The sequence below is a fragment of the Mauremys mutica genome, chromosome 13 (assembly GCF_020497125.1).
Source record: "Mauremys mutica isolate MM-2020 ecotype Southern chromosome 13, ASM2049712v1, whole genome shotgun sequence".
NCBI lineage: Eukaryota > Metazoa > Chordata > Testudines > Geoemydidae > Mauremys > Mauremys mutica.
In genome coordinates, this window is record NC_059084.1 from 43698755 (window position 1) to 43723560 (window position 24806).

At 41.9% G+C, this 24806-nt stretch overlaps 2 protein-coding genes across 2 annotated transcripts; both read right to left on the minus strand.

Annotated features, from left to right (window-relative positions):
• Positions 1-4287: 4287 nt before the first annotated feature.
• Positions 4288-5223, minus strand: LOC123347434 (olfactory receptor 10A7-like). Its single transcript, XM_044984852.1, has one exon. The coding sequence runs from the start codon at positions 5221-5223 to the stop codon at positions 4288-4290; it is 936 nt and encodes a 311-aa protein (XP_044840787.1).
• A 10656-nt stretch (positions 5224-15879) lies between these two features.
• LOC123347435 (olfactory receptor 6C4-like) lies at positions 15880-16848 on the minus strand. The gene has a single exon (XM_044984853.1). It carries the CDS (start codon positions 16846-16848, stop codon positions 15880-15882), a length of 969 nt encoding a protein of 322 aa, XP_044840788.1.
• Between the last annotated feature and the right edge of the window lie 7958 nt (positions 16849-24806).

Consider the following 24806-nt stretch of genomic DNA (forward strand, 5'->3'; position numbering starts at 1 on the left):
CGATTCCTGTGAAAATATTTGTCAGTATCTGTCAGTATCTGCTGAGTAATCTTGACCAATAATCATTAGTCTGTTGGGCATTCCCTTTGGACCAACACAGGGCTCATGAATAACCTAATTCCCCCCCCCCCCCAAAAAAGAGAGGGGATTAAATAGAAAATATGTTGTAGAATTTGCCCCTGAAAGAGGACTGGGACATAGGAGCATAGGAATTGCAAACCCATGGCCTATCTTCTCCAACATCCTTGCTCTAACCATGGTCAACACCAGCTTCTTCAGAGGAAGATGAAAGAACCCCACCATAGGAAGGTGTGGGGAAATCTGTCCCCCATGAAGGTCTCATCCTAATTCCCAATAGAGATGGGCTTAAACCATGAAGCATGGATTTAAACCTTCCAAAACCCTTTGCTTTGCATTAACTCTAGATATTCTTATTGTCCACATAAATGTCCAATCCCCTCTTTGAATCTTGCTAAACTATTGGCCTCAAGAACATCATGTGGTGAAGAGTTCCACAGTCTAATTATGTGTTCTGCAAAGTAGTTCCTTTTATTAACATTGAATTTACCACCTTTTAATTAAATGTCCTTCGACCAAAACTTCACTGAACTGCTCCTCATGGTATTGAATATATAACAGCAGCTGGACACAGCCAGACCCAGTGTATCTCTGGACCTGAGACTGATTTACACATCCTGTGCATCATTGTATCACCACTTGAGGTATTTCTGTGTCTCTCCTGGAATGAACAAGGACTGGACCCTGGTGATGTCTTCTTCACTGCTCATCGGCTTGGAGGCTGGGATTCCAAAGGAGACTAGGCCCTGGTCTACACACAGGCCCTGGTTCAAACTAGGGTACGCGAATTCAGCTACGTGAATAACGTAGCTGAATTCGAACTACCCTAGTTCGAATGACTTATCGTCCAGACGCCGCGGAAGCGAACTCCGCGGCTCCAAGGTCGACTCCGGCAACTCCTCCTGCCGCGGTGGAGTACCGGAGTCGACCGCGGCGCTTCCGGAGTTCGAACTATCGCGTCTAGATCAGACGCGATAGTTCGAACTCCGAGAAGTCGAACTCGCCGCGTCGACCCGGCGGGTAAGTATAGACGTGGCCTAAGTCCTTCTCTACGCTAGGGGGATAAATCGATCTAAGCTATGCAATTTGAGTTACATTAGTAGCGTAACTCAAGTCAATGTAGCGTTAGATTTACTTACCAATGGGTCTGCACTATGCTATATCGACTCCCCTTACTCGTCTCGTTCTGGTGGAGTACAGGAGTCAACGGTAGAGTGATCTCCAGTCAATTTAGCGGGTCTTCACTAGACCCACTAAATCGACCACCAATGCATTGATCGCCACCTGTCGATCCCCCGGTAAGTGTAGACAAGCCCTCAGGGAGTTCAAAACCCAGATCCCCCTGGCATTTTCATAAAAATATAGGGCTGAAAGAAACCTGGAAAGATCATCAAGTCCAGCCCCGCCCCCCCCCCCGGGTTCCCTCCCACACACACAGGACCAAGTAGCCCTAGACCCTCCCTGACAGGTGTTTGTCCAACCTGTGCTGAAAAAACCTCCAGTGATGGGGATTCCACAGCCTCCCTTGGTCACCTGTTCCAGTGCTGAACTACCCTTAGAGTTAGAAAGCTTTTCCTAATATTTAATCTCAATTTGCCTTGCTACGGATTACGCCCATTACCTCTTGTCCTGCCTTTAGTAGACATGGAAAGCAATTGATCACCATTGGCTTTATGACAGCCCTTAACATATTTGAAGAGTGTTATCAGGTCCCCTCTCTGTTTTCTTTTCTCAAGACTGAACATGTCCGTTTTTTTTAAACCTTTCCTCCTAGGACAGGTGTTTTAAACATTTTCTCACTTTTGTTGCTTTCCTTGGAACTGTCTCCAATTCATCCACATCTTTCCTAAAGTGTGGTGACCATAAAGGGGCACAGTATTCCAGCTGAGATCTCACCAGTGTCCAAGAGAGCAGGATGTTTACCTCCCAAAACTTACGTACACCCCTGTCAATCATGCACCCCAGAATGATAGTTACCTTTTTCATAACTACATTGCATTGTTGGCTCAGATTCAATTTGTGATCCATTGGAACCTCCAGATCCTTGTCAGCACTACTACCACCTCTCCAGTTATTCCCCATTTTGCTAAGTGTAGTACTTTGCACTTTTCTTTATTGAATTTCATCTTGTTGATTTCAAACCTGTCCTCTAATTTTTCAAAGTTGTTTTGAATTGTAATCCTGTCTTCCAAAGACCTTGCAATGCTTTGCAGCTTCATGTTATCTGCAAATTTTATAAACATAGTGTCCACTCCATTATCCAAGTCACTAATGAAAATATTGACTATACCAGACCAAGGACTGAACCCTACATATCCCACTAGATATACCCTCCCAGTTGGACAGAGAATCATTGATAACTACTCTTTGAGTATAGTCAATCATTTGTGTACCTATTGTGGTTAGACGTTGATAGATGTTTTTCTGCATGTGTGTGTTCCCTTTGTGTGCCACCCCAGCCCTGCGCAGACAGATGGCATGGCAGAACTTGAGCAAACCACCAATGACCACATGATCTTTTAAGGGATGAAGGCACATGGCCAGATTAATTGACAATGAAGCACGGTATTAGTATGCTGCAGACTCTACCAGACCGCTAATACATGTGTGCCCGTAACAATGGACAAGCTCAGTGAACGTTGGAACTTTCCATTCCTCCCTAGGCTAGACAATACATTTGAAATACATTTTTACACCACAATAGAAACAAGTTAGTACTACCCCTTCAACATAGTTAGTTACTGCCCCCTTGGTTCAGTCAAAACATCTTTAGTATATACTGTCATCCTGAAATCATCTTTTAGGAAGGGTCAGTATGTTATCCTTGGAAAATGTTTTTGTACCCTCCTTGATAATGGGATGTTCTGCTACCACTTAATATCAGGATGTGTTTGCGTAAGTACTCTGTGACTAGCGCTTCTTAGGAATGTGTATTTCTGCAATATCAGCCCTGTTCTTGCCAGATTCTGTGAGCAGGTCCTGTCTCATACCAGGCCTTTAATATAAGGGCTTATGTCTTAGTCTCGCTTCCTACTACATCTACCTTATAGTAATTTCGTCTAGACAACATTTTATAGGTGTTGGGAGTAGAGGTTGTAAAATTTATTCATCACGCTCTTTTTTTTTTCACGTGAAAATTTTTGATGGAACCAAAAATGTTCACAGAAAATTTTCGTTTGATCAAAATGTTCTGGTTTTCCATAGAAAAATTGGAAGCTTAATTAAAAAAAACAGTAAAATTTTCATTTTCTCTAACAAAGTTCAGGTTTTGGTTTTCAAAAATGGGAACTTTTTACTGAAAATCATTTAAACTTAAAATGATTTTTTAAAAAAATAATTATCGAAAACACAATATAAAGACTTTTTTACTGAAAATATTTTTCAAAAGCAATTTTTTTCCCAATTTCAGCTTTACTTAAAAATTGGTTAGTGGGGGGATGTGGTAAATTATAAGAAACTTTTTTTTAATTTCCCATTAAAAAATAAATAGCATTCTCCAGTCTGCTCTGTGTGGCAGTCTTCCCACCGGATTATATGAAAATCAAAAGCTACCGAACTTTATGTAGTTGCATCACTATAGAGTTGTTACAATTATGTTTATAATAAAGTTATTATCTTTATTGTCGTGTTATCATTCAGAAAGAGAAGGTGGGTGAGGTAATATCTTTTACTGGACCAACTTCTGGTGGTGAGAGAGACAAGCTTTTGAGCTATGCAGAGCTCTTCTTGAGGATTAGACAAGGTAACCCAAGTGTCCAAGCTAAATACAAGATGAATTTAAATTAATAGGTCTGCTGAACACTAAAAAACATGGACTTCTCAGAGACTGGTTTTATGGCCCATTACAACAATTTGTCACACACCCTGCTGCCTACTAACCCTCCTTTGTCCTGCGATTGCAGCCCACTGCATTTTATGTGGTCTTCTCAACATATATTTAGGTTGGACACTCGCATTACCTTCTTCAGACCTAAGGAAATCTGAAGCTCAAAAGCTTTTTTCTTCCACCAACAAAAGTTTGGTCCAATAAAAGACCTTCTTCCTGACCTTGTCTCTCTCATATCCTGGGACAACCCAACACAGCTACAAAAGTAAGGCTCTGTTGGGAATTCAATTCCTTAGGCCTGTTATATAAATACCAGGTCAGTCCCTGAGCCCTTTACACACTACTAATTTTCCAGAATAATATTGATAGTAAAGTAATTTTCTTTAGTTAAGAAAACATTTCCTGGTGACTGTTCTCTTCAGAGCATCTCTCACTTCCTTGTTCCTCAGGCTGTACGTAATGGGGTTCAACATGGGGGTGATGACAGAGTAGGAAAGAGACAGTATTTTCCCCATTCCTGACACAGAAGTAGAACTAGGGTGCAGATAGTTAATGATTCCTGTCCCATAGAAGAGAGTCACCACAATGAGATGGGAGGAACAGGTGGAGAAAGCTTTATACCTGCCCTGAACTGATGGTATCTTCAGGATGGTGAAGATGATGAGTAGGTAGGAGACCAGGATGAGGATGAAGGGCAAGGGGATGAAAATCAGGAGAATGGTGAAGATAACCACTTTATTCAGGAAGGTGATGCCACAAGTCAGCTTCAGCACTGGGGTGATGTCACAGAAGAAGTGGTTGATTTCATGGGAGATACAGAAATGCAAGTTGAATATGATTATAACGTGGCCCAGTGATCCAACCAGACCACTGAGCCATGAGCCAGAGGCCAGCCTCATGCACTTTGTGTGGTTCATGATGCTCGGATAATGCAGAGGGTGGCATATGGCCACGTATCGGTCATAAGCCATGACAGACAGTAGAAAGCATTCCACACCTCCTAAGGCCACAAAGAAATACATCTGCATGGCACAGCCGAGGAAGGAGATGCTTTTATCCCCAGACAGGAGGTTCACCAACATCTTGGGGACTGTAACTGAGGTGTAGCAGATCTCCAGGACGGACAGGACCCTGAGAAAAAAATACATGGGGGTGTGAAGAGCAGCATCTGCCATGGTGATGGTAAAGATAAGAAGGTTCCCAGTGAGGGTCACCATGTAGGTCGCGAGGAACATGGAGAAGAATATCAGGCGCAGCTGGGGATGGTCAGAGAATCCTAGGAGAATGAACCTGAAGGCACCTGTGTGATTCCCTCTCATCCTTTAGGTTGTGGTCTCCTCAGCATTAGCTTTGTACCTGTACAAAGATAGTAACCAACATTACCTCAAGTTCCCATTTAATTCAATGAATCTGTGGGCTCCTAATTGGGCGCTGTGTTATGGTTACAGTATTGATTGATAGTACATAAGGAGACAGATTTCACTAGCCTGAGTAATGTCATCTTCTTAAATCCTGATGATTGAGGAAGACAAAGCTGATCCATAAAAATAACTAGTAAGCCTGGGATTTTCAAAGTATCCTAAGGGAGTTAGGCACTTGACTTCCATTGCATTTCAAGTGCATGACTCTCTCATGCTTCTTTGAAAAATTCCATCCTAATATGAAAATAAGAAAATATTTTTTCTTATTTTCATTTCTTCTACAGTCCTGATGTTTATTCACATATGTCTTATGTAAATAAGAAATATTGGAAAACATTATAAAAGTGTTACCAAAAATTCACGTCATGATAGACGTTAAGGTTAGAAAACAACACTGGGATCATAACACAGGACAGAGAATTTCATCCAATGATTCCTGCATCGACACTAACAAGTTGCAGGTCAGCTGGAGGAGAACTTTAGGATAAACTCTCAATCTTAATGCAAAGACTCCAAATTATGATACATTTACTTGTTTTGTGCAGGAAAACAATATTACATTACAAATGTACTTTTATTTCTTAGCTTTCATCCTAAACGGTGAAAATTAGTTGGTTGAGTTTTTTTCAATATATTTTCATCAGCATGGAAACATTTCACAGAAATGTATTGATTTTAACAAGTTTTTCATGGTAAAAAGTCTAAATGAATGATTTTGACTTTCCGATTTGTTTCAATAATGTCTAAAGCTTTCATTTCAATGAAATAAAAAATGTTTCATTTAACTTTCCCATTCTATGGAAAATGGTGAAATTTTGACTTTTTATTCCAATTAAGAATGAAAACTAATTTTGCAATGTTGGAATTTCCCATGTAATGGAAATTCCATTTTTCAACCATCTCTAGTAGAATTATGTACTATTATTACCACTATATTTATTATTATAATAGTCCACACACTTTCAGCTCAAAACAGTCAACAACTAAACATTTCTAGTTGAAAACTTCCAAAAATAAAAAACAAAACAAAAATCCTTTCATCTGAAAACCCCATTTTTTCCAGTTTTTGGCTGATTTTGGGGGGTTTTCTGAAGAAAAATTGCAAAAGTTTGAGGGAAACTGACACTTCTGTGAAAATCATTGATTCATCAAAAAATTGATTTTCTGTTGAAAATCCCTACTTATAAATATAAAGGCCAGCCCTGCTAATAAACACAGAGACTCAATAGGTCTCCCAGATCAATTCGATCAACCCAGCAACAGCATAAACATAACAAGAGTTAATCGAGAGACCTCCTCACCATAGTCCCACAATACTGCTGCCCAGCCCAATCCAACACTCATTTCTCTATGGGCAAGAGACAAAAGGTGAACAGTGTCCTGTGACTTGAAGGGTGACAAATTGGGATTGTTATGAACCAGGGAGGAAGGGATTCCAATGGAGAATGTCAGGCCAGCCATTAGATCAGACTGGAAGATAAGAATTTCATTTCATGGCAACTTTTGAGGGTTCAACATTTATTTTCTCTCTGCATTGGGCTGAAAATAAAAACACTGAAATGTTTTCAGGAAACAGAATTGTGTCAGAATGTCCATTTTCAGAATGAAAACCTGAGTGTATCAATTTGGGTCCCTCTTTGAAGGGACAGAGACCTCTGGACCATAAAAACCTTCCGAATTAACATTTTGAGTTTGTCTACAGTGGTGCTGGAAGGCATATTTTTCATCTCAAGGAGACATACACATGCTAACTCTGTTCAAGCTAGCAAGCTAAAGTGGTGGCATGAGGGACTAGCTATCTGAGTACATACCTAGACTCCCAAGCAGGTACACCTTTCTCATGCCATTGTGTCTACACTTCTATTTTTAGCATGCTAGACTGATCACAGCTAGCACAGGTTTGTCTACCCGAAATGGAAATTACAGCTCCAGTGTGGACAAACCCTTTTGTGGAAACTGATACTTCCCAGTAAAACATTTCAGTTTTGACAAAACATCATATTTTGATGAAATTTCATTTTGTCAAAAAACATTTTAACCAGCTATACTAGACATCCCCTCTCTCTTTCTTATGGGATGGATGAATGGACGGTAAGGTGGATAGAAAACTGGCTAGATGCTCGGGCTCAACGGGTAGTGATCAATGGTTCCATGTCTAGTTGGCAGCCGGTATCAAGTGCAGTGCCCCAAGGGTTGGTGCTCGGGCCGGTTTGTTCAATATCTTCATTAACGATCTGGAGGATGGTGTGGACTGCACCCTTAGCAAGTTTGCAGATGACACTAAACTGGGAGGAGTGGTTGATACGCTGGAGGGTAGGGATAGGATACAGAGGGACGTAGACAAATTAGAGGATTGGGCCAAAAGAAATATGATGAGGTTCAACAAGGACAAGTGCAGAGTCCTGCACTTAGGATGGAAGAATCCCATGCACTGCTACAGACTAGGGACCAAATGGCTGGGCAGCAATTCTGCAGAAAAGGACCTAGGGGTTACGGTGGACAAAAAGCTGAATATGAGTCAACAGTGTGCCCTTGTTGCCAAGAAGGCTAATGGCATTTTGGGTTGTATAAGTAGGGGCATTTCCAGCAGATCGAGGGATGTGATCATTCCCCTCTACTCAGCACTGGTGAGGCCTCATTTGGAGTACTGTGTCCAGTTTTGGGTCCCACACTACAAGAAGGATGTGGATAAATTGGAGAGAGTCCAGCGGAGGGCAACAAAAATGATTAGGGGGCTGGAGCACATGACTTATGAGGAGAGGCTGAGGGAACTGGGATTGTTTAGTCTGCAGAAGAGAAGAATGAGGGGGGATTTGATAGCTGCTTTCAACTACCTGAAAGAGGATGGATCTAGACTGTTCTCAGTGGTAGAAGATGACAGAACAAGGAGTAATGGTCTCAAGTTGCAGAGGGGGAGGTTTAGGTTGGACATTAGGAAAAACTTTTTCATTAGTAGGGTGGTGAAGAACTGGAATGGGTTACCTAGGGAGGTAGTGGAATCTCCTTCCTTAGAGGTTTTTAAGGTCAGGCTTGACAAAGCCCTGGCTGGGATGATTTAGTTGGGTTTGGTCCTGCTTTGAGCAGGGGGTTGGACTAGATGACCTCCTGAGGTCCCTTCCAACCCTGAGATTCTATGATTCTATGTTCATTCAGGAACCTTCCATGACTCCAACTCTGGACGTATGTCATAGGAATAAAGACATCTCTTACACAAGCAGCTCCCAGATCATTTAGGGTTTTATAGGTCAAGACCAAAATTTTAAAATCAACTCAGAAACCAATAGGCAGCCAGTGCAGATCATAGAGCACAAGATTCATATGTCAATGATTCCTGGGAGGTGATTGTTCTCAGTTTCAGGCTGCAGTCATGGTTCTTTGCTTGTACAATAAGATTTGCTGGACAACCTTACTGCAGATTGGGAAAGGCTGATTCAGATGTAATATCCTATTGTTGGATAAAGCTTCCCTTTTCTCTCCCAGTGACAGTAGCTAACATCAGATGGACAGGCAAACCAATTCTTTGGCCATTTAGGACACATCTCTATAAAGCACTTGCATAGTATGGAGAGAGGTGCAGTATAAAGAAAGAGGAGAGAGAGAGGGAGAGAGGGAGAGAGAGACTGTGGAAAGCTAATCTACCAGAAAACTTATGCAAGATGAGTATTCGGGCAAAGACAACAAACTCCATCCCTTTTTTCCCTCTTTGTAAAGCCTGTATATTAAATCCAGTACTAATATTGTGTTACACAAGCACAAGACTCTCACACTTTTTTCGTTACACTGTACAGTAAGCTTTCCATTTAGCAATTATTTATAAAGGTTTTATGAATGATTGGTGGCTGTCATAAGCATATTCCAGCTAGGTAGCATGAGTTACAGGTGGCTATAAACACAAGAAAATGTTGCAGATGATTTATAAGTAGCATTGCTCGGAACATTTTTGATTAAACATTTCTTGATGATTTTGTGGAAATCAAAAAGTTTCATTGCGACTTATTAATTTAAATGACACTCTTATCATTGAAAAATGTCACAGAGAGAGAGAGGAAGAACCAAAAAAAGATGTTTCAAAAAAATTCTGTTTAATAAAATCTTTCAAAAAGTTTGGGTTTTGTTCCAAAGCCAAATGAATTTTTTGGGGGGAAACCTCAAACGTCTTCACGAAATGGAATCGATCTCTAGTTATCTAGTTATCCTCATTCTTCTGAGCAACTTGTTGGACTCTATAGCCATCTAAAACAATTGATTAACTTTTTTATTAAAACATCTAATCATGTATTAATATTTATAAATGGGCCCATAAGATGTGTCTTAATCTTCCAGGGATGTCATTTCAGTTAGATCCTGGTTTAAGCCAGTGAAACGAAAAGCAGAACTGTTCCTACTGGACCTTATTCTTCGTGAAATGTTCCTTACTTCACAAGAAGCTCCACTGAAGCTGATGGAAGAGTAAAGAGGCTACTCAACATGAATAAGTGTATCAGAACCGCTAACACAGCAGAGTCAGATGGCGGCCAACAAATGACCAGGATAGCGTTTCTGACAGTGCACCATTCTTTAGCAAATTACCTTATTGACTATGGAGCCTGTGAAAAACAGTAATTCCTTACCTGCTTCTATGAGGGAAACTGCACTGACTCCATGGGACTTTGTAGGTATCAGGCAGGGGTATTTTAATGGTGTTAGTTATAGTCAAGGGAACCAGTCCCTCAAGCATTCTTCAACCATATCAAAACCAAACAAGAAAGCCTTGTGATGAAAGGCCTCCAATCTGCTCTCACTAATACCAACAGACCCCAGCTAACAGAGCTCTGTGAGTTTTTCATCCTGGGAAGTGAGAAAAGTATCTGTCTTACGATTGCAAGATCACGCAACAGTGACACAACAGCAGTGAAGCCTTGTGCCACTTGTGTTGCTGTTCTCCAAGCTGCAGATTGTGTCTGATTGAGCAATAAAAACACAAGACTTATAAAAGTTGTAAAACTTTTAATATCATAATCACTAGGCTAAATTGAACTATCTGGTATTGTATCCACTCAACCACGCTGAATCTGGACTATTACCTTTGTTTATGAAGAAGGAAAGGGACTGAAGGGATCGGGGTTTGGGTATCTGATTTGCATTTGTCAGGCCTGAGGCCTATATCTGTTTGCCCATATGGTGGCCACAGACAACAAAAATCTAAAAATAGTGGTGTATTTCAGATATGTCTAGGTGCTATTTATTTTTTGTTAGTAAATAATGAAAAGGATAAGGCACTGATTCAGAGTTCTCTGGATCTTTTTTAATAGTGAGAATAATTAACCATTCAAGGATAGAATCACTTGATGATTACTTGTTCTGTTCATTCCCATAGAAGCACCTGGCACTGGCCACTGTTAGAAGACAGGTTACTGGGGTAGATGGACCATAGTAGTTATGGCCTCAATAGCATTCCTCACCATGCATTTTTGACAGGTTTCCACACCCGTTTTAGGGCTTATGTCCCGCCTTCCCACCCCATTTCCATTGGCGCCGAAGTGTGGCGCCATCAGCCATTTTGAAAAAATATGTGTGTGTATTTGTTTGACTAGGGGAAGTGTTGTGTATATTTGTGCTTGGGTACATGGAGAGAAAAAGGTTGAAAGAAGAGTGCGAGAGAGTTTAAAGATGAAAAAAGAAAGTTTGAGTAAGGTTTAGAGAAAAGGAAATTTGAAAGAAGAGAGGTAAGTTATTGAAGAAAAGAGGCTGGTAAAGGCAGGTTATGAAAGAATAGAAAGATTTTTGTTTTTAAAGGGTTGGTTAGTTAGTTTGAACGAAGAGAGATTTTTAGTGTGTTTGAGTAAGGAGAGATGACGGTAAAGGCTTAGTTTGGTAGGCAATTAAAGAATAGAAATTTTTGAGATAAATGTAAAAGGTGTATTAAATATCAGGGTGGGTTAAGAAAAAAGTTAAATAATATTGAAAACTAGGTTTAAAAGGGGAATTTACTAAGGCAAAACCTTTTTGGTAAGCACAGGATAAAAAAGCATTGAAACTATTCAATACCAATGGAGGTTAAGAAAAAAATCATTTTAAAGCATTAAAAACTAGGTTTAAAAGGGAATTTACTAAGGTAGAGCCTGTTTGGTAAGCACAGGGTAAAAAAAAGTGAATAGAAATGGGAAGGTGGGACATAAGCCCTAAAAGGGGCATGGAAACCTGTCAAAAATGCCTGGTGATTAATGCTATTGAGGCCATTACTACTGACCATTGTTCTGACCCAATCTGGCTGTTCTTATGTTCTTAATCATTGGAACAATTTACAAAAGTTCATAGTAGATCCCCCATCACTAGTAATTTTTAAATTAAGATTGGATGTTTTTTTCTAAAAGATCTGCTCTAAGAATTAATTTGGGGCAGTTCTCTGGCCTGTGTTATATAGGAGGTCAGACTAGGTGATCACAATGGTCCTTCTGGCCTTAGAATATATGAATCTATGAATCTATAAATAATCGTCTGGCTGCCAGCTGGAGCTCCTCATGAGTATTATGTACTGATGCAGGAATGGAAGCTTAACAGCTCATAGAATTAACAGAAAATGATGGAAATTCTCCTACCCCTCATGAGTAAATTCTGATCTTCATAATCCCTCATTCATGGAACCGAGAATGATGAAACTGAGTGTGGTGCATATGATATGTTTGAAAACCTAGTGAATAAAACTCCTTCATTGTTTGCAGATTCTGCTAAAGATTCCTACAAGATGATACCCAGTTCAGTCAGGTTCATCCTTAAGCTTTGCAATGGTCACAGAAACAAACCACATATTTAGCTGGTGTAAATTGGCATAACTCCATTAAAATCAGCAGAAGGACCAGCTAAAGTCTGGCCTATTTTTAATGCATGTCAGGGGTGACTCTGAAGTCCTTCTCTGCTGGCGAGCTCCAGGTTAATTGCTTCTGAATCTCATCTGGAAAACAAAGTAAGAAATCAGACTGATCCAAAATAGAAATTAAATACAATGGCATTTGTTTAACTTTGTTCTCACTTGCACTGGTGCAAATCAGAAGTAAGCTGATTCCCCTCTCTTTCACCCTGATGTAAATCAGGAGAAACTCCATTGGAGTCAATGGGGCTGATTCCTCTCTCTCTCTCTCTCTCTCTCTGATTTTCCCCTCTGGTGTTATCTGGACCAGTGATCTGCAAGGTCACTCCAATCCTTGACTCTGGGAGTCAGACTTACTCTACTCTGCTGTGAGAACCCCCACCCCTGGGCTGTTCACGCACAGCCTCTGGCATGTAAACTGCTCCTTGGATTGTGCAACTGAATTACACTAGCCAATATGTCCAGTCCCAGACACAACCCTAGGAACCTCCGTCTTTCAGTAACCAGTTATGCCCTTTGGACACTGCAAGCTTATATGAGTTAATCAATTTAACAAAGAAATTGACATGTACCAGGCTTGTTATCCCAGTGGGAGTCTCTGACACACTTCAAATCAAATGCGCTGCTTCAGGTAGAATAAACAAACAGATTTATTACCTGCAAAGATACATTTTAATAAATTCTAAGTCAAAGCATAACAAGTCAGATTTGCTCAAATGAAATAAAAGCAAAACACATTCTAAGCTGATCTTATCAATATCCTTACAAACTTAGATGCTTCTCACCACAGGCTGGCTGGTAGCCCTTCAACCAGGCTCTCCTCTTTGATCAGTGCTTCAGTCTCTTGGTGGTGGTGTCTGTAGATGTAGGTGGAAGAGAGAGGAAGAGCAGGGCAAATCTCTTCCCTTTTATCATGTCCTTTCTTCCCTCCTGGCTTTGTTCCCCCACTTCAGAGTCATGTGAGCATTACCTCATCGCAGTCTCAAACTGGCCAAAGAAAGGAGGGTGACTCACTCCAAGTCCCACAGAATCTTTTGGTGCTGCCTAGGCCAGCGTCATTTGTCCCTGTGAGGCTGGGCTATATAGCCTGGTGTTTCACGCACTCAGCTGGGGTGTAAAAGACTCAAGTTCCTGCTCCAATGATTGTTTAAGTATGTTAGACAACATGAAACAGCTTTGACAGGAGAGACTGAGAAAAGTCTGCCTTAGAATCCCCAATAGCTTAGTGATTGGGATTCTGAGACAGGAGATCTAGATTCAATTCCCAGCAGAGTGGGGATTCAAACTTGGGTCTCACACACCCTTGATGAGGGCTGTAAGCTCTGGATTGGGTTGGTAGATGGAGGCAGCAGCACCTCCTCTTGTAGCTGTGTTTTGTGCAGGGTTTTTTAAACAAAAAGCAAAATATTTTCTAGTTTTTGTTTTTCATTGCAAAATTGGAAAAAATCCACAATGCATTTGGGGTTTATTGGTTGGAAAAAATGTTTTGTTTTGTTTTTTTAATTCCAATCATCATTTTTCATGGAAAATACCCACTTTTCACCACCTCTGGTGTTTACCCAGGAAACAGTTTGGAGATGTGAACTTCTTTTGCTCCTCCACACTGAGATTTTTAAAACCACCTATGGGCTGCCACATTCCCCAAATACCTTATCCCGCTTTGAGAGGGACAAGTTGGGTGAGGTTATATCTTTCATTGGACCAACTTCTGTTGGTAGAAGGGACAAGCTTTCCACTTCACAGAGCTCTTCTTCCAGTATGGGGAAATTTCTCACAGTGTTACAGCTAAATACACAGTGGGACAGTAAGGAGTAAATTCATGTTGCAGGAGGAAACTTAAAGTCACATGGGCAATTAACACCAGTAAAATATATTACCTCACTCACCCTGTGTCTCTCATATTCTGGGTTCAACACTGCTACAGCAACACTGCAATTATTCAGCTTTGACAATCTCCTCCTTAATCATCACATGTTCCCCTGGAACCCAGCCTAAGTAACTTGATTAGGCAAGAACTCATAGATTCCAAGTCAAAAGGGACCCTTTTGTGGGATTCCGTCTGGGACCTTTTCCACTTAGCCTATCCAGAACACCTTGTCCACTTCTGGGAGAACACTTCATCCAGTTCTCTGGGATCCAAAACACTTGGTTCAACTCCAGATTTCATCACTCAGGTTCCTTTATCTGGCATACAGCAAAGCTACTCTGAGGTGATCAAAATCAAGTGTAGGGATGAGTATTGGGCATACCACACATCCAAAGTTACACAGAAAACCTCTTCCTTTACATTCATTTACACGTTTCATTCAATTTGCTGTACATTACACCACACATTTCTGGTTCAGTTTGGTTACTTTGCTGGAACCATTCACTGTATAAGGGTACGTCTTCACTACCCGTCATATCGGCGGGTAGCAATCGATTTCTCGGGGATCGATATATCGCGTCTCATCTAGATGCGATATATCGATCCCCAAACGCGCTCATGTCGACTCCGTAACTCCACCAACACGAACGGCGGTAGCGGAGTCGACATGGGGAGCCGCGGACATCAATCCCGCGCCGTGAGGACGGTAAGTAATTCGATATAAGATACTTCGACTTCAGCTACTTTATTCACGTAGCTGAAGTTGCGTATCTTATATTGATTTTCCCCCATAGTGTAGACCTGCCCTAAGATGCTCTGTCCATGTGCTCTTCATGTGGAACCTGATCTTTGCACTCCCAGTTTGTCTTGTCTGTTAGCCTTAGCATCAGGGTGTTGCAGCTTATCTTAGCTAGCACGACATCCTGACTCCAATCATACCCACTTAGAAATGAGGCAAGTTACCAATGTCAAGACAGGCCTACACCATTGTGATCATCTAGTCTGACCTCCTGTGTAACACAGGCCAGAGAACTTCCTCAAAATAATTTCTACAGCAGAGCTTTTGGAAAAACATGGAGGGGAATGGAAGAACATGGAGATTTTAACACATCTCACAGAGCTGGAAGGGACCCTGAAAGGTCATCAAGTCCAGCCCACTGCCAGGACCAAGTACTGTTTTTGCCCCAGCTCCCTAAGTACTAATCCAGGATTGAACTCACAACGCTGGGTTTAGCAGACCAATGCTCAAACAACTGAGCTATCCCTCATTCACCCACTTCATGTCTAGGGTGCAAATTGGTTACAGAGTTACCTCACATGGGGTATTCCTGCAGAAGAACAATCTGTCAGCTCTCTGAAATGTCAGAGGGGAAGGACTGAGGAGAAAATAAGCCTGGAGAAAATTTTCCATCAAAATGTTGTGAAAGAACACCCAATTCTTGGCTGCCGCAAACTGAAAACCAGTTTACATTTCGACTTGTTAAAATAAATTTCTCTTTCACTTGCTTACCTGCTGAAAACAAACAAACCTCTTCTCCCTGCCAAACTTTCATGTTTCAGTTTTTAAATGGATACCTGAAAAACCTTCAAACATGTGCAGAGAATATTTGAATCAAAATTATTCATGTCAGAAAAAAATCATTTCCCACCAGTTCCAGGAGTGGATTATCCCACTGGCCCTCACCTCCCTACGTACAATGGTAAAATCCCCTTCCAAGAGGCCAAGACAGCTGTGCTACATAGTGCCTCCTACAAGGACACTGGATCACCTCCTGACAGAATAACCACAGTGGATAGAAAATAAAGAATTGGACCATTTTCATTTCACTGCTTCTTTTAATTAATTGTTATTTCTGCACTGCATGGACACTCTCACATCCTTGGGAGAAAACGTCTTTCTTGCCACTTCTCTCAGCGCTTCCTTCACCTGCTGGTTCCGTAGTGTGTAAATAAAAGGGTTCAGCAAGGGGACAAGCACAGTGTTGATGATGGCGAGGCCTTTGTTCAGGTCCAGGTCTTCGTCCTGAATGGGCCTGACATACATGAGAATGCAGCTGCCAAAGCAGATGGAGATGACAATGAGGTGGGAGGAGCAGGTGGAGAAAGCCCGTTGGCGCTCCTTGGCAGAGGGGATCCGCATAATGGTGATGAGGATGTAGGCATAGGACACTAATATTAGCAATAAGGTGCTGAACAGGATGAAGAAAGCCAGCAGGAAATGGATAAGCTCCAGGAGATTCTTGTCCCCGCAGGAGATCTGCATCAGGGAGGTATAGTCACAGAAGAAGTGATTGATTACGTTGGATTTGCAGAATGAGAGCTGGCTGGTCAGGAAAATAGGTGTAAGGATGAGGAGAAGACCTCCCATCCAGGAGAAAATAACCAGCAGGAAGCACAGCCTTTGGCTCATGATGGACATATACAGAAGCGGGCAGCATATGGCCACATAGCGGTCAAATGACATGGCTGTCAGCAGGAAAATTTCTGTACCCCCAAATAAGAAGTGGAAAAAATACTGTGAGAGGCAAGCAGCAAAAGATATTGTTCTCCTCTCTGTCCTAAGGTCTGTCAGCATCCTGGGGACGACAACTGTGGTTAAGCAGATCTCTGAGAAGGACAAGTTCCGGAGGAAGAAGTACATAGGGCTGTGGAGGTGGTAGTCAGTGCAGGTGATGATGATGATGAGGATGTTCCCCATTAAGGTCAACATGTAGGCTAAGAAAAGCATCCAGAAGAGGAGTTGTTGCAGCTCAGGGATTCTGGTGAGTCCCCACAGAACGAACTCTGGCACCTGGGTTTGGTTTCTCATTGATGCCCTTGGAAACCAAAAGAGGAATAATTCTCAATCTTTTGCAAATATACACACACACATAAAGAGCTTTTAAACGTCTAATCCTGGCTATTGATAATTAAATCAACAGGCAAAACCTTTCCACAACCAGTTGATGAAATGTTCAAATGGTGAGGTAGGGGGATGGACAGTTACTTTATAGAGCTCAGCAATTTTTATTTTCTGAAACACTTTGCAACTTTTTAATTCAACTCACTTAATTTATGAGCTGGTATCTACTGAGTGCATAATGAAAATTTCTTACCCAGTCATTGTACCACAGCAATCCATTGACATGGATCTGGGGAGAGAATATGGCAGATTCTAACACTTAATGTTTTATGAAATACTTTATAACCAGTAAATGATCTGCACAAAACTCTCCTGAAGTCAATGGGCCAATATAGATTAAAAAATCTCATCACTGGAGATACAGAGAGACTCAGTTTTAGAACATAGGATATTTTATAGTCTCTTGCTTCCAGTCCGCATTGCTTTAAAAAAAATGGTTTCTCAGCTATGCTTGTGTAATACAAAGGAAAAATTTGCTTCTGAACTAAAACCATAATTTAAAAAAATGGGATAAATCATCAAACAGTGTTACATTGACATAAGTGGAGCCTTGTCATTATATACCAGCCAGGGATCTGACCACTGACTCCATTGGAGCTATGGCTGATATACACTAGGTCATGTTGACTTCAATGGAGCTACACCTATTTACACCAAGTAAGGAGATGGCACATTGACTCCATTAGCTGCGCTGATTCACACTGTTAGCTGGGGAGCAGTTCAAATGATTTCACTTTTCTGTGATAAATAAAAGCAAAGAGCCAGCTTGCCACTTGCTCAGAAAGATTTTGGAGACTGGAGCAATATTTGGAGATACTTTATTTTCTATCACACAGAGAAAGTCACTTGAGCATATAAGCAAAGTCATCTCAAGACTAAGATCTTTTGAAATCAGCCAAGATGGCTCAAATTGGTGATGCAGAAATTGAGATACTCAAAAGCAAGGGTCCTCACTGGAAGTTCTGGCTACCAAAAAATTGAGTATAAGAACATTGACTTACTTGTCTTATAGCCCAAATAATGTGAGGTTGATTTAAGTGTCATTTGTAAATCACTGTGAAGAATCACAGTGCATACATTTCCTTAAATAGTCTACAGCGATACTTGAATAGCCTCCATCATGGTAGTATCTGAGGGTACAACTACACTTAAAACGCTACAGCAGTACACCTGCTACTGGGGGCTTGGAGTGGATCTGGATCTGGATCTGTGAACGTACCTGAAACACACCAAGAAATCTGTTGTCTACAGACAGGCACCCAAACACCTCAGAATATGCTCCAAGGAGAGAGTGAATCTTAGCACACTAAACTGCATTCATGTGTGGAGGAAAACAAAGTCCTCACTCTGAGTTTGGAGCAACAAGCCAGAGGCAGCTTTATTTCGAGCAATTGCAATATGCATGGGAGAGTACATATGGGCAGATCTCCTTTAGATAAACAATTAGGCAAGCTTTTAAACCTTTCATTACATACAATCATGAGCAACAGCTGCATTTTGTTATACATTTTCTTCCTGATATCTCACTTTTATCATTAATTTCTGCCACAGTCTATATTCCATTCTTATCTAACACAAGGTCAAAACAGTATCTCTTGCAGTCTGTTCCCATTCACTTTCTCGCTTTCCACCCACCTAGGCCCTGCCTTCAAGTCTCACATTATTAGAGTCAGTGTCAACCTGACTTTGTTAGCCTGACTCTTGTTCTATTCCTAGAAACTAAGATATCTGCATTTAAATGCCCTTTATCATAGAATCATAGAATTCAAGATCAGAAGGGACCATTATGATCATCTAGTCTGACCTCCTGCAAGATGCAGGCCACATAAGCCGATCCACCCACTCCTTTAGCAAGCGACCCCTGCCCCATGCTTCGGAGGAAGGTGAAAAACCTCCAGGGCCACTGCCAATCTACCCTGGAGGAAAATTCCTTCCCGACCCCAAATATGGCGGTCAGCTGAACCCCGAGCATGCGGGCAAGACTCTCCAGCCATACCCTCTTTTCTCTACTTCCACACTGCCCCCTTGTGTGCTTCCAGCACAACTATCAATCTTAAACATCCATCTTCATCAAACCTTGTATTTCTGATTCTAGATCAAATATTTCAGCCTCATGGGTTTTGGTTGGATGCAACAACAATGCATGGTTAGTATGAACATAAAAAGTATTATTATTATTACATCCTTTACAACAACAATAACCTAACCCTAAACTAAACAAACAACAATAAAAGCATTAACATTCCTATTATAATAATATGATGGGGTTGTTATATAACAGTCACAAAACACATCATAATTAGTACATGAAGTAGACACTCTATAGGCTGTATCAAAAGCATACTTTTCAATTTGATATATATTTTGGAACATATGAATTACCCTTCCAATTCAGAGATTTTCTGGACCTCTGGTAGAAGTAAAAGCAAATTTTGAAACCAATCAGGTACTAAGGCAGTTCAATTAAAGGGTATCTGGAACCTAAGGGGCTGATTGTAAAATTCTATCCACAGGCCAACAAATGATATTATTGCCTGCAGCAGTGATGAGATTAAAATGTATGTCCTGCAAAGTGGTGGTCTTAACATACACACAGCTATCATTAGCTTGGAAAAGCAGGTGTCGTGTCAGGGTAGTTCCTTGTCCCATACCCTCCCAACGGATGTTGTCATAAACAGTGACAACTTCTCCGGGCTTCAGTTTATGTACACACTGAAGCTGTGGGGGTTCTCACGGCCAAAGTGTCCATTCACTCCCTATCCTTGTCCAAATGTCGGGTGTTATTCCAGGAGCACTGACTATAAATCGACTAGGCAGACCAGGTGGTTTAATTTTCCAAATGTCTCAGTGAATTATCCAATCCCACATGCATCCTCCCCACTGACCCGGCACGATTAAGTATGTGGGAGCCCACACCCCTCCAATCAGACTGTATACTTGGAAAGAGCACTGTGAGCATCTGCACATCCACCCTGAAAATCTCCAAGTATGTCTCCATGGCATGTTATTTTTTTTTTTACAAAATCCAACTGATAATTCCCTCCAGCAACTACCAAGTTAACTTCTTACTTTTTTCCTTAAATCACTTGCTTATTTTTCCAAAACGACACCCCAATCAACTCAGATTTTACCATTCAAATTATTGTTCCAGAGGTTTAAATTCTCCAGGCCTATATTTACTGCTTTCCCTTAGTCCTGCCACCATGCCCCTCAGGGCTTCCAATTGATTTTCCATTTTTTTTCTTCTCTGCCTGCCTGTCTGTCTGGGCCTGATCCTTTTTTCTTTGCTGCACTATCCCTTCCATGGGCACAAGCTTTGTTCCACTACCAATTTAGCAAAGAGGGTGATCTTCTCAACTAACCCCCACCTCTCCTGATCCTGTTCTTAAACATTCTCACTCACAAGGCTACCTGAGTCCTCCCCTGTGAGGCACCTGGACAGAATGTATGGCCAATTGGCATTTTAACTGTTCAATTTTTTTTCTACCTGTCAGGTACACATCTCTTCCCTTTTCCCCAACTCCTCTTATTGCCCGGTCCTGCTACGACTGCGCGTAGACCCACCTCAACCTTTCTTTTATTTTTTACTCACAAACATGCTGCCCAGGCTGGCCAGGCCCGGGGGTAGGAGAGACAGAGAGAGAGAGAGAGTGAGAGAGAGAGAAAGGTGGGCAGGAGATTATCTTGTGCATAGGTTGTACAGAGGTACGCTGCATAAAATCTCCAACTTGCTTCCGCTTTTGTTTTGTTTTTCCACCCTGGGGTCTCTTGGGGCATCCCTTTCAGAGACCTTTGCTCAGTACTCCAGTCCAGGCCGGTCGCCTGTGGCTTCTTCAGCGTCCCCGCACCACACTGGCTCCAGGGTCGCAAAGGCAGACTGTTGGGTCTCACTTGTGGAAGCAGGGAAAGAATTAACACGGATTTGAAGGGGATCTTAATGCATGTCAGTCAGTTAGCAAGAGTTAGCCCAGCTGTAACCCTAATGACGTGAGACTTCTAGAAGCAAGGATAATGTGAGGCAGAGGGAAAGAACTGTGTAAAAAGTTATTACGACCTTGTAACTGATAACCAAATATGCAGACTGGTGTCTTCTAGGAGTGAGAAAAATAAGATAGCAGGATGGCTTATATATAAACAAAATGCAGTTGTTGCTCATTATTGTCTGTATTATTGCTAGTTATTGTCTGTAACAAAGGTATAAATGCTTGCTGTAATTGTTTACCAGTTGAGAGACCTGTCCGGGACTGGGGCGACCCTGTGTCCTAGGGCACTCTCTCCCTCTATTGTAATTACTAGAGAAATAATAAAGTATTTGATTTTGCTGCACCCAAAAGAAAAAGCGAGAACTGAATTTTTCTCCGACACACTGGACAGCTAAGCTTTGCAAATGTAATCTCAGTCCTGTAACTTGTGTTGCCTTTGTTTCGCCTCTGTTTATATTTTTCACAGCCAGCTGGGTTTTTTTGGAGCTTGGCATGCAGAGTAAGGCAGACTGTGTTGATTCTTGACCTTGAAGGCAGAGCAGCTTTCTCTTTACCTCTAGGCCAAGCTGAATTTTCAAATTAACCCGTTCCTTTCCCTTCAGCCTTAACTAATTGGGGATATAAAGGAGCCGAGGGGGTTGATGAAGTGGTTTGTGTCGGGAGGCACCCAGATGCTTTACATTTTGTTTTTAAATCCTGCACTTGAGTCTTTAATTTTTTCTGGGAGTCCTTCAGACTCCGCACTCAAGACTTATGGAGTTTCTTTGTAGCTTCCTCCCACCAAATTAGACAAATTGCTCCCACTGTTTGTCAGAGGCTTTTGGTGATGTAAGGGTTTCTCTGAGGTATATGATTTTATCTAGATCGAAGGTACTTTCTAGTGGGAATTGTTTGGATGGATTATCACGTGTGTAAAAATTCCAATTCTCTAAATACCTCCAGCTCCTTGGGCCATAGTGCACATACATGTAATATGCAAGGCGCCATTTGATGGTATGGGGGAATTCTTAGACTGCCCCACCCCCATTTTCCAGACACCAGGAGAATGCCCTGTCTGCTAGTGGCTCACGAACTAGGGAAGAGTTACACACACACACACATACACAGGGAGGGCACCCTGTCCGCTAGGTCAGCAGCTCATAAACTAGAGAAAATTCTCACTCTCCCGTATCCCCGGGGAAGAGTCCACTGGGCCATGGGTTCCACTGACTAGCAGCTTAAGTCTGGACCTGGTCAGCAGCTCATAAGTAAGGGAAAACTCTCCGCTGGGTCACAAGGTTCAGCTAACCCCCTTTGCTTTCAGAACTCCCACATGGGGTAGCCCTGGGTGCCTGGAGTCAGCTTAGTATTAGACCAGGTCAGTGGCTCATACTCCTCCTTCATTCATTCATACACACACATTCATTCCCCATATCTCATTTAACAATAACCTTAATTCATTATGTCCGGACTCAATACAACTTTTCCCTTATTTGAAGTGGTAAAAACCCCTCAGCACCTGTGCATTAAATTATTCAGAACCTCAGAACCACAATAACTAGCCTGCTTGAGGGCGACAAAAACTATTTCTCAGAATTGCAATGACTAACCTTACTTGAGGGAAGCAACAAATTCCTCAGAACCCCTCTGCATCTGATTTTGTTGCAAAATCAATAAGTTCAGATGGTGTAAGGCCCAAAGGGACAGACGGCCCTACGGGCAGTCCTCCTGCATCACCCCAGTCAAGATTTCAAAAGTTCTCTTACCTCTATTATGGCACCCTGGGGTTTGCCGGGGAACAGTCCAGAGTAGTTTGTTGCTGTCTCAGCTGAGTGTTGCCATCCAAGTCATGGCATCAAATTGTGGAGGAAAACAAAGTCCTCACTCATTAATTTCTTCCACAGTCTACATTCCATTCTTATCTAACACAAGGTCAAAACAGTATCTCTTGCAGTCTTTTCCTATTCGCTTTCTCGCTTTCCACCCGCCTAGGCCCTGCCTTCAAGTCTCTCATTATTAGAGTCAGTGTCAGCCTGACTTTGTTATCCTGACTCTTGCTCTATTCCTAGAAACTAAGATATCTGTGTTCAAATTCCCTTTATCCTTTTCTCTACTTCCACACAGCAAAGAAGGACACTTTAACAGAGAAGTAGATAAACACCATGAAATGGTTCACCCAAATACCCAGAGTGAATCTGCTTCAATACAGAAATAAAACCTCCTCCAGCCATGTCCTGAAAAAATTCTTTCCTGAACCCCCTCTTGAGGCCTTCACACAAGCTCCCAAACTCTCCAAGATCATCATCGGAAACAAACTCCACACAGACCGGGACCCACCAACACAAAGCTCACCACAGACGAATACCCATCAACTCAAAGCAGCCCAAAGTCTGCCAGAACAGATGCAAAACCTGAAGACATATCTCCACTGCTTCAATGATCAACACCTCTCACAACACATCTTTTGATATCCATAGCTCCTACACATGCCTATCACAACATGTAGTGAACTTCATCCAGTGCACTAAATGCCCCAATAACAGCTAAGTGGGTGAAACCTGAGAAGCACTGTGCTCTCAAATGAACACACAGAGAAAAATGATAAAAGACAAAAACACCATAGCACCCAGGGGCGAACACTTTTCACAGAATGAATACTCTATAGCTTACTTCTCAGTGCTTGCCTTCAAAGGAAAGCTGGACAACGCCTTCAAAAGATGAGCATGGTAGATTAAATTCATAACTTTGCTAGCCAGTAAAAATCATGGACTGAAAAGTTTACATTACCACAGCTTTTTTCCCCCTCTCTTCCCCCACACCCCTGCCATGACTGAAGAGATGTTAACTGGCCATTTCACTTCGAATGCTCCCTGGAAATATATGATAACTACTTATGATAAACAATGTGTTCCATCTTAGCTGTGACAATCTGAATGCCTTTCCCAGACCTGAAGAAGAGATCTGTGTAAACTCAAAAGCTTATCTGTCTCACCAACGGTAGTTGTTTCAATTAGAGATATTACCTCACCCATCTTGTCTCTCTAATATCCTGGAACCAGCCCAGCTACAACGACACTGAATATCTATCTATCTATCTATCTAACATTTTCTCTGAACACCTCCTTCTCTCTAAAACCAGACCTATTTTAATCTCTTATTAGTCCTTCCCTCTTCCCACTGATCTCTTTATCCCCTCTATTTCTCATTCTTCCTCTTCACTGTCTACCAAACTTAAGTCTATTGGTTTATGTCCTCGTTTAAACATATTTTTCCAGTAACACTTGATGCTAGCACTGACCTTGTCTCTCAGCAATTTTGCTGCAGATTCAAATGAATGAGAGCTTACTGAAGTTATTAAATTCATCCCCTCTGCCAGCATCATGGGAAAATTTCCACCAGACAAACATATATTTTCTCATGGGACTCTTTTTTAAAGTAAGCGTCTTTGAATCCAAACAACCCTATAATTAATGGGGAGGGGAGGTGGAAAATAATGGCCAATGTTAAAAATATTAGAGAGGAAGGGTGGGGGATAATTGAGAATCCAAATCCCTTTGGTGCCTACAAACATGAAATAGATAGATAGATAGATAGATAGATAGATAGATAGATAGATAGTTTTTATACTATGCTTATCACCAGGGGCGGCTCTAGGAATTTGGCCGCCCCAAGCACGGCAGCATGCCGCAGGGGGCGCACTGCCAGTCCCCGGTCCTCCGGCTCCGGGGGACCTCTTGCAGACGTGCCTGCGGAGGGTCCGCTGGTCTTGCGGCTCCGGTGAAGCATCCGCAGGCATGCCTGCAGGAGGTGCACCCGAGCCGCGGGACCACCGGACCCTCCGCAGTCATGCCAGCACGAGGTCCACCGGAGCCGCGGGACCACCGGACCCTCCGCAGTCATGCC

Coding starts and splice junctions, on each gene's coding strand:
- LOC123347434 (XM_044984852.1), bottom strand. CDS start 5,223: ATGAGAGGGAATCACACAGGTGCCTTCAGGTTCATTCTCCTAGGATTC.
- LOC123347435 (XM_044984853.1), bottom strand. CDS start 16,848: ATGAGAAACCAAACCCAGGTGCCAGAGTTCGTTCTGTGGGGACTCACC.